Source organism: Arvicola amphibius, chromosome 18 (genome assembly GCF_903992535.2).
Source record: "Arvicola amphibius chromosome 18, mArvAmp1.2, whole genome shotgun sequence".
In the NCBI taxonomy this organism is placed as follows: Eukaryota; Metazoa; Chordata; class Mammalia; order Rodentia; family Cricetidae; genus Arvicola; species Arvicola amphibius.
This window is the reverse complement of record NC_052064.1, coordinates 9,353,676-9,364,342: the sequence shown is the minus strand read 5'-3', so window position 1 is coordinate 9,364,342 and position 10,667 is coordinate 9,353,676. Positions and strand designations below refer to the sequence as shown.

Genomic DNA, 10,667 nt, shown 5'->3' with positions numbered 1-10,667 from the left:
GAACCAGCTATCTCCTGTAACTAGGCAAAATTTTCCGTGGAGGGATTGGGACCCCAACCCAGTTATAAAACCTTTGACCTAAAATTTGTCCTGACTACAAGATGTGCAGGGATTTAAATGTGCTGCAGAAATTGTGGACGTGGCCAACCAATGACTTGTCAAGCTTTGGACCCATGCCACTGCCTGAAGGGCCAGGAACCCAGAGACCCAGGATTGAACCAAACACAACCAGCAGAGAGAGAGACAGAGAGGCAGAGAGAGAGAGAGAGAGGAGAGAAGATGAGACGGAAGAGACGAGAGAGAGAAGCGACGAGGGCGGGGAGAGAGAGAGAGTGAGAGGGACGGGATGGGAGGAGGGAGGAGGGAGGGAGGGAGGGAAGGGAGGGAGGGAGGAGGGGAGGAGGGAGGAGGGCAGAGGAGGGAGGAGTGGAGGAGGGAGGGAAGGAGGGGTGTGTGTGAGAAAGACAGAGAGGGAGGGAGTGTGTGTGTGTGTGTGTGTGTGTGTGTGTGTGAGAGAGAGAGAGAGAGAGAGAGAGAGAGAGAATCAATTAATGACCCCTAGTATATTTGGCTATACTTGTAGACAGGAGTCTAGCATAATCGATAATCGTCATCAGAGAGGCTTCATCCAACTGATGGAAACAAATGCAGAGACTCACGAACATTAGGTGGAACTCAGGGCATCCTGCAAAAGAGGAAGAAAAATTGTAGGAGCCAAAGGAGTTAAGGACACAAGAAAACCCACAGAATTAACTAACCTGGGCTCATAGGAACTCACAGAAACTGAACTGACAACCAGGGAGCCTGCATAGGACTGACCTAGGCTCTCTGCATGTGTTATGGTTGTTAGCTTAGTCTTCTTGTGGGACTCCCAACAGTGGGAGCAGAGGCTGTCTGAGTCTTTTGACTGCTATGAGGACCCTTTCCTTCCTACAGGGTTGCCCAGCCTTAATATAAGGGGAGGTGCCTAGTCTTGCTGCAACTTGATATGCCATGTTTGGTTGATATCCAAGGGAGCCCTGGCCTTTCCAGAAATGAAAAAGGGAGGAGGGGCTGGGAGGAGACAAGGGAGGGGATGGGATGTAATATGAGAGAGTAATTTTTAAAAAAAGAACAATAAAACAGAAAGTAAATTTAGAGATTAAAAAAAGCAGAGTTTAAATTTCATTAAAACAGAGGATGATATAAAAAAATCCATTGATGCCATTCACTAAAGGATTGAAAGGGATGGTTTTAAAAGGATTTCTCAAAAGTCATCATTCACCCATTCATCCCTAATTTAAATAAACAAATCCCTGTGAACTAAGAATAAAAGAACATTGCCTCAACTTCAACGTTAGCTGTAATTTTATCTCTTTGTTATTGTTCAAAGATTCGAGCAATGGATATACATTATCAGAGAATAAATTCCTTTCCGCTGTAAATGTTTTTGAATTTATTTTTAAAAGATCATCACACATACAATGTACTTTGATTCTATTCACCACCCACTCCTTCCTCTAACGCCCGGCCTCCTGGATCCACTGTCCACACCCCTCCAACCCTTTTCCCAATTTCATGTCTGTTGTTTTTTTTTAATTAACACATTGAGTCCAACTTGTGATGCTCATTTATACACTGGTATGGAGCCATCCACTGAAACATGGCCTACCTACCAGAAATCACATCCATGCATGCGTGTGTGTGAGAGAGAGAGAGAAACAGAGACAGAGAGAGAGACAGAGACAGACAGAGGGAGAGAGAGAGAGAGAGAGAGAGAGAGAGAGAGAGAGAGAGAGAGAGAGAGAGAGAGAGAGAGCAGCTAACTCTCCCTCTACTGGCAGCCATCAACTGTCAATAACCCGTCAGCTTGGAATGAGGACTTTCGCGCACCGTTTGCCCTCCGAGCTGGAATGCTGCCTGACTTGATCCAGTGCAGGTCTTGTGCAGCCAGAACTGCTGTGTACTCATGGGTGCAATGGCATTTTCATGTCCAGAATATACCGTTTAGCCTGAGCCTGCCCCAACCTCTGGCTCTTAAAATCTTTCAACCACCTCTTCAAAATACTCTGAGTGTGAGGAAAGGTGCATGTTATAGTAATGGCTGAGCACCCCACAGACTAGCTGTGCATTTCCGCATTAACCACCCTGCACTGCACAAAGGAGTTTCTCTGACGAGAGCTGAGATTAATTAGAGCTGGGCACTAATCTATGGGCACAGGTGTATATTTAAGGAGCAGTTTGATATCATCCATCCCCTAGGACCTACGAGTTCCTCAACCATTGGTTCTTGGCTATATCTACAGTACCAGGAAGAACAAGGGCCTGAGTCTGAGTGACTATCTCATGGCTAGAGACAGGTGTGGTAAAGGCCAACACATCTCTGCACTGAGGATCTTCAAGACTGTTCCTGTGTATCCCATGTTGCCTTGGGAACGTGGTGAGACACTGAGCTGTGACAGGACTAATTTTGATCACGGGAGGAAACAATTGCCAAGAGAGTGTCATGAGCAAGTCATTTGTGTCTTTTACTTATCTAATGTGTATATGTGCATCTGCAATGTACTATATCCTCATGCGTCTGGCAACTAAGGTATTAACATCTTTGGGTAGTCATTATTCTACTTTCTAAATTACCCCTGTATAAAAGAAATCAAACATAACCCATAGTTGATTTTGTCATGGGAAAGGGTACTAGGTGTTCAAATGAAAAAAAAAAATGTAAATGATGGAAACTCATATTTTACTATTTTTCCAGGCATTACACTCTGAAATTGAACCCTCATCAGCTATAATGAAATAAAAGAAAATCTTGGAATTGAAAACAATGAGAATAAACAGAACTGATGCATGTAAAAGCATCAATTTCTTTTTCCTGTGTTGGGCATCTGACCACGGTCCTTCCACGGTCTTCCACTCATGGAGAATGCTTTTAACCCACTAAGCTATAGCCCCAAATCTGCTGACTGTTAAAAGCAGAACAGAAACTATGAAAGCAAATACACTGTCCTAATGTAGAATTCAGAACTCCACAGCAGCCTAGCCCACACCATATACAGACTGTGACATCAACTTAAACTAAGAAGTAACTGGAAGGACCATATCTCAGCATACTGACTATGAGTTCTTACGACCTATAAACAAAGTATCCACAGAATCACTATAGACATGTCTGTGGTGAAAATCAAAACTCGTGGACCAGCAAGATGGCTCAGTGGGTAAAGACACTTTGCCTCGAAGCCTGATGACTGAGGCCCAACTCCTAAAACCTGTCCTCAATGTCCACACGCCATGGCGCACACACACACACACACACACACACGTGAGCATTTGCACATGCAGACACACACACCCCCAAAAATATATACACACAAAACACATATACAAATAAATGTATTCTTAGACATTTTGAAAATATTTTAAAAAACAAAACTTTTGCTTTTTGAAATATCACTAGACTGCAAGGTTTCCTGAGACCCCTCCAGCACTGTCCTCTACCCATTTAATCGTCTCAGTTTAGCTTTGTATCTTTTCTGACTCCAGGACAGGAGAGCAATGTTTGATGAACTCAGATCATACCCAGCATGTACCAACTCTTTGATTCGGGTTTTTAAAGTATTTATGCTTGCATCCAAAACCCTAGGGTTTTCGATTATTTGTGAAACGCTGATCTTTTCGTCCACTAGGCAGTCTATTTTATCATTAAACTTTTTCTCTGACAAGAAGATCATGTTGAGATAGCTCAGGACAAACTTCTGTACCTCCTCGTCGGTGCACCCGAGGGAGAGCAGCTTCTCGTGGATATTTGCATAGTTTCTTTTGCTGCAGTCGTTGGAAAGATCTAGGATTCTAGCTCCTGAGCCACACACCAGAAGCAGCAGATCCTCCGTGTTTAAGCTGAAAGTTGACTGCAAAAACTCAATGTTAGCTTTCACCCGTTTCGTGCTCTGAATTAAGATGGAAGGATTTTTAGAAATTATCTTCCTGACAAAATCTGTGGGATCGTTGTGACCTAAGGATACACCGATCTCCTGCAAAAATTCAACCATTTGTTTATTCAAATTCAGGCTATTGGAGAAGGTTCTAGGAGCCCTGGTCAACAGTCGGCAGAGACATTTATTGGTCAGTCCAACAGAGAAGAGGAACTTTATATTATTCTCTAAGTTTAGGTTGTTGTTAGACCGAAAAAAGGATTCAGGAGAACGCTCCAAAATATTTACAATTTCAAGGTCTGATGCCATAATCTTCCTCCACAGCTCCCACCGCTTTGAAAGACCTTCGGGAGTCCGTGTTATGGCTCGTGGGTACCTTGAGATGATGCTACCAATCACTTTGTCACTCGCTCCTTTGGACAGAAGGAATGTCCTCAGGTCCTGCTCATTCGTAACCACCCTGTTGAAAACCCCAGGCTGCCGTCTCCTTGCCATGTCAATATCAACTCCCATGGTGAGTAAGTTGTTCAGCAGGTCCTCATTCTCCGAAGGCTCCCTGTCTTTACTGTCACGCTTCACACTACAGGGCCGAAATGAAACCGACTTGAGAGAAACTTCTGTTGAATACTGGATCATCCAACCGCGTGAACCAAAGAGGAAGCTCCTTCCCATACTCCAGACTTTTCTTGACGCCATCATCAGAGAGCCCAAAGTTTTTCAAATGCTGTGTTAAAATAACATACAGTGTTAGCATGCAATATTATATGAATGCCTATGACAATATTAGGATCCCTTAACCACAGCGGGCCTTTCCAGAAGAAAACACCAAACCTTCAGCTTTCCTGGCTCTGCCTCACTGCGTCTGCTGGGTCCCCAGGGACATAGGGCTCTACCGCTCTCAACAGAAAGAGAAGCAGAACGGCGTTGCTGCCCCAAACTGCTCTGCCCTTCACTGTTCTTTTCAATTCACTGGGCCTGTTCTGTCCATCTGGCATCAGTTCTCCACCCATCTCTTTTTCTGCTTTCTACATCTTGGTTTGTTCCTATTAAATGGCATTTTCACTACCATCTTGCCTTTCAACTCAGCAGATGTCTGACCCGCCCCTATCCACAGACAGTAGATTTCTTTACTTCTGACCAGCTTGATTTCAAACTCTGAATGTAGCCCTGAAAAAACAACACTTCCGATTGTCTAATTTCCATCTTTAGTGTCTTTTTCTGGATTTCTGTGATCCCTTTAAATGGATTACAGTGATCCTTAACCTATTCAAATCTCTGGACAACAGCTGCCAAAGCTACCTCAGTTTACCAAATTGTTTCCTGGACCGCAATGCAATATTTCTAAGTTAATTTCCATCTTCAAAATGGGATGGAGTGTTCAACGGTATAGCACATGCTTAACATGCATGAGGCCTTGAGCTTAATCTCCAAAACAAAAATAGAAAAGAAGGAACTGGTTTTCCAATTTAAGGGTTCTTAGGTCTTAAATCTGGACAAATGGCTGAGGTGCCAAATTAACATGTCAAAGCCAACCTGGCTGCCATGTTCTCCCAGCATGCCCCAGTCCCTACATGTTGCTTACCTTGAATGCTCCATCCAGCCCAGGGGCTGCACTGTCCTCCCACAGTTGTTCTTCCCTATATAATCCAGCTATTTTGGCTCCGCTGGACCTTTTAATCCTTTCTGGGCATTTCTGCCTTCTGGCCTCTTGGCCTCCACACAAGGTTCTCCTCTCTGCCTCTCCCCCATCTCCTCACCTCACAGAGTCCAGCTCAGTCTGCTGGTCATGTCCACCTTGAACTCTTTCAAACGCCTCTGGCTGTTTGGCTGTTCTCTTCCTCATATCTACAATAAACCTTCTTCTCCATCACACCTAGGTACAAACATGTCCTCCTTTTATTTCTGAGTAGCTCTTAGCTCTTAGTAGGTCAAGCATTCCAATGATGGCCATATACCCAAAGGTATATAGGTAAATCCAACTGAGAGGGAGAAGGGGAGAGAGGGGGGGGGGGGGGACACAAAGTTGAACGGTTATGGAATGGGATATGGATGTGGGAGGAGTAGAAGGAGGGGTGAATATAATCAAAATCCTCAAGTAATTAATAAAAAATATACATCAAAAACAAAAAGCAAAAGACTCTAGCTTGTACAGTTCAACCTTTTCCCTTCCAGATCCTCTTGGGTGACCTCTGCTGGAGAACAGACCCGAATGCTATCAGATGACAATCAGACAAGTTTTATAAAGTTTTATAAGAGTGTAAGATCCAGTGAGAGAAAAAACAGCATAATTCTTAAATTGTACTTGTCTCATCCTGTGAAAATTTCTGCTTTTAAGCCGGGCGGTGGTGGCGCACGCCTTTAATCCCAGCACTCGGGAGGCAGAGGCAGGCGAGAGTCTGTGAGTTCAAGACTAGCCTGGTGTACAAGAGCTAGTTCTAGGACAGGCTCCAAAGCAACAGAGAAAGCCTATCTCGAAAAACAAAACAAAAAAAAACTGCTTTTAGTGAATTTTCCTCAGATTATTATACCGTAGTTACCATAGTAAATAGGTAAATGTGCCATAGAATATTCAAGAGAAATTCTAATACAGATAACCAAAAATAAGCAAAAAGGTATGCCAAGACAGCTAAAAAAAAATAGTTAGGGTTTCTGTTAGATCACAATTAGATTTTGTTCCTCTTAACATAGCTTATCCTCAAGCAAATACTGTCTACATCAATCACCATGGCCAAGACTGAACCGGGCATATCTATACGGCCCCCAAACTAGCTCTCCTCTGATTAAGGTCATTTGCGATAAGCACCATGAGGGCTGATCGTCTTTTTCTGTCTTATCCCTACAATCATCAAATCGTGCATTAGCTTCACTCACAAACACTGACAAGGAAATAATCTTGTTCTGAATCCTAGTCCACTCTAATCTCTTTGTCCTCCCATCTTTTCATCATTTTAACTGACATAACAAATAATGGATTTCACCACACATACACACACACACACACACACACACACACACACACAGAGTCCTTTTCCTCCTCCAATGTTCCTCTTTTGCTTCTATGTCACACACATGCACATACATACATAACTTGTATAAATCTAAATTCTACATTAGAAACATGCCCTATTGTTTCCCCCCATAACTCTCCTATTTCCCTGTCCTCTTCTTCTGAGATCCCTTCCTCCCCAGCCAGTACTTTCTACTTTCATAAGACACACACCCTTTGTGAATTTCACTCAGGTTATCAAACTGCCTTTTCCTGCAGATAGGGTCAATTTCTTGAATCCTAGCTGTATGGCAAAGTCTTACATAAACACAATTTCCCTTTTAAGAGTTGTTGAGCTGAGCCGGGCGGTGGTGGTGCACGCCTTTAATCCCAGCACTCGGGAGGCAGAGGCAGGCGGATCTCTGTGAGTTCGAGACCAGCCTGGTCTACAAGAGCTAGTTCCAGGACAGGCTCTAAAGCTGCAGAGAAACCCTGTCTCGAAAAACCAAAAAAAAAAAAAAAAAAAAAAAAAGTTGTTGAGCTGAACTTGTAACCTCTGCAAGGTGACTAAATAGCCTAATGCAGTCTTTTTTAAGAAAGTAAATACCAAAATATTTACTTCTATTTTCCACTCAAACCATTTTTTTAAAAAGTAATGTTAAGTTTAGCAGACATCATGAAAATATTGGTGACTGTAATTAGTGAGGTCTAAGGAGGATTTATGTTCCCTTCTGTCCCACAGATGGACAGCTAACGGGCTTTTAAAGAAAATAGCTAATTCCTAGCACTGGGGTATTACAATCCAGCTAATCCTCTGACACAGCATTTAAGTATAGAAATTTTTTACGGAACTACTTCTTCACATCTTATTTGTCTTACAATAGGAGACTTGGAATATCCCAGAAAAGGTAAGGAGCTGGTATTTCTACCATCGCACCTCCAATCCGGAAAAGAAAAGGCGAGATATCACCAGCGAGGAATTTAGAGAATAAAGAGATTGATTGTGTGAGTCGCAGTACCTCCCGCAAACTAAGTATTTCTCACTCATGAAGAAAAGAAAACGGCAACAAAACGCCCACCTCCGTGCAAGCTGGGGGAAAGGCAGTGGAATCACAACGGGTAACCGGAACTCAGCGTTTCATATACATTTTCTTCTTAATAACCCACATACACAGCAACGTAGAGGGTGGGCACTGTCCCTAAAGTTACAGATTCTGACACAATCCGAGCTCCTTTGCTATCTGAAGTGTGGAGAACTTGATGAATCTACAATCAAAACCACCTTAATTCCTCATCACAGGCTTTCCTTATCCCCAGCGCAATTCTGCAAAGGCCTTTAGCAATTGCACTGTAGAGCACAGACACGCGACCCACTTATAATCACAGCAGCAGCTCCCAGCCTCACCCGGAACCATACATAGGACTCGCGCTGTAACAAAACTCGCGCCAGATGCCTTTTAGCTTTGCTTCTAGAAGACCAGGAGAGATGGGAGGGCGGAAGTAAAGAGTAACTTCCGGCCTCCAGCCAGGCGCGGGTGACGTCATCGGATCTGCGCCCCCAGGCGGCGCAGGCCTACATTCTCGCGAATCTGACCCTTGCTGCCCAGCAGGGGGCGGCAAGAGACCGTTCTGGATGCTAGCAAGCGCCTCTGGAGCAGGTTTTGAAAGCAGGGCGGGCCAAGGCTTCACCTTGCCGGGGTTGGCATTCCCTCTGTACCAAGGAACGGGTTAAGTTTCTTATCTCCTCTTAGATTGTTTTATAGATCATTAATTTCTTTTGCATTTTTCTGTTTGGTTTAGTACTTGTAAGAAAAAAGGTTTCTCTTTGGAAATTTAAATTACCATTACTTCTTTCTGTTTTTAACCCTTTCCTATTCCCTTCTTCCTTTATGTGTGTGTGTGTGTGTGTGTGTGTGTGTGTGTGTGCATGCATGTGTGCATGGGTATGTGTGTGTACGTGCGTGTGTGTGTCTGTGTGTGTGAGAGAGAGAGAGATAAAGAGAGAGAGGGAAAGAGAGAGAGAGAGAGAGAGAGAGAGAGAGAGAGAGAGAGAGAGAGAGAGAGAGGGAGAGAGAGAGAGGGAGAGAGAGAGGACTGTGTCTCTGTACAAGTGCCTTCAGGGGTCAGAAGAGGGCACCCGATCTCTGAAACCTTCCCAAATCTACTTTCACATCTCTGTATACATAGGAATCATCATTCCCATGTCTATAAATCTTAGTCTTCTGCTCAACTATTGTAATTCTAAGTTCATTCTATCTGGGTTGAAATGGCTTTAGTACATACATGTCATTCTTCCAGCGCAACAGCCATTCCTTGCAGACATGGTGTCTGGCTACTCATCCATGTGGAGTCCAAGTATCAGTTGTCCTCTAGTCCTCTGGCTCTGCTGACTGTGCATGCCCCTGTGCACACAGAACCCAGAATAACTGAGCCCCCACTAAAGTACTATGCATATAAAAGCAGCAAAGGAAATGGAGACTGCTACAGAGTTTACATGCACACCAGCCACCTCCTCAGCTCACTCTGTTACACGGACCGGCTCACGGTTTCTTTCTTCTAAATGGTCCCCAGAACTTCAGACTCTTCTACTTTTTGTCCCATTTCAGCTATGCTCTGTCCTATCTCCAACACAAGGATATCTCTAACACAAGGATGAGTCTCAACAAAGTAAGTTTTCATCTAGGTCCCTGCATGGTTGGGGTAGTGGGGAATACCCCATTACGTCAAAATCTATTTTCCCAAAAAGGCAGTTTATTACCCTGTTTTTTAGGGAAGGTAAACATAAAGAGTTCAATAATTAGTCTTCTATCTTACAGGTAAAATGTAAGCAGTAACTGGACCCATGCTATCTGAAACCAGAGTCTCAGCCCAGAACCAAACTCTGCTCATCTCTGCAGCTCGGAATACAATCCCTCCCCTAGTGAGCACGTAGAAATGGTAGTTGGAGTAAAATGGGCCTGCATTTTGGGGGAGTTCAGAATGTTTTTAAACCTGATAATCTCGAGGATAAAAGACTAAATCCACAATTGTCCAAATAAAGCAAGCTGTATTTTGCGGGGGCACCTGGGACTGGCAAGCTGGATGTCTCACCCTAAGTCAGGATTTTAGAGAGCAGGCCCAACCAGCCTCTTAAAGTCTTTTTTATAGGAGAGATAAAAAGTATTGTAGGGTGGAGAAAGTCAGCTGCTACACATTGTTAGAAAGTTACAATGAACCAGGTGGTGGTGGCTCATACCTTCAATCCCAACACACCAGAGGCAGAAGCAGGCAGATCTCCGTAAGTTTGAGTTCGAGGCCAGCCTGGTCTATAGAGCAATGTTCCAGGACGGGCTCCAAAGCTCTACAGAGAACCCCTGTCTCGAAAATAAAGTTACAATGAAAGGGAAGGAACAAGGGTAAAGATATACATCATGGGCATTGAGTAGCAAGTTAGCGTAGGTTGAAGCTATATGTTTTGCAGTTTACATCAGATCCAAAAAACAGGAACTTGTTCTTAATTACAAATGGAAACTTTAGCTTTGAGGATTTTACACAAGACAAACAGGGCTTATTTTTTAACTACAAACAGAAACTTAACCTGTACAAGACAAACCTCTCTCTCTTTCTCTCTCTCTCTCTCTCTCTCTCTCTCTCTCTCTCTCTCTCTCTCTCTCTCTCTCTCTCTCTCTCTCTGTGTGTGTGTGTGTCTGTGTGTCTCTGTGTGTGTGTTGTGTGTTTGTGTATGTTTGTGTGTGTAGTGGTATATTATTCATGTTCTAATAAATAAAGCT

General features: G+C 43.6%; 1 protein-coding gene across 9 annotated transcripts in view; it reads right to left on the bottom strand.

Annotated features, from left to right (window-relative positions):
• Positions 1-550: 550 nt before the first annotated feature.
• Positions 551-10,667, bottom strand: part of Mterf1 (mitochondrial transcription termination factor 1) — a 38,732-nt gene continuing 28,615 nt past the window's right edge. The window contains exons 1-4 of one of the 9 annotated variants that reach the window (XM_038315478.1): positions 8,303-8,423; positions 5,669-5,784; positions 3,741-4,635; positions 551-685 (exon numbers count right to left, since the gene is read on the bottom strand). In XM_038315478.1, coding sequence (XP_038171406.1) covers positions 665-685; positions 3,741-4,610 — 891 coding nt within the window. In that variant the 5' untranslated portion in view covers positions 4,611-4,635; positions 5,669-5,784; positions 8,303-8,423 and the 3' untranslated portion in view covers positions 551-664. The other 8 variants (XM_038315476.2, XM_038315470.2, XM_038315471.2 and 5 more) reach the window with 8 other exon arrangements.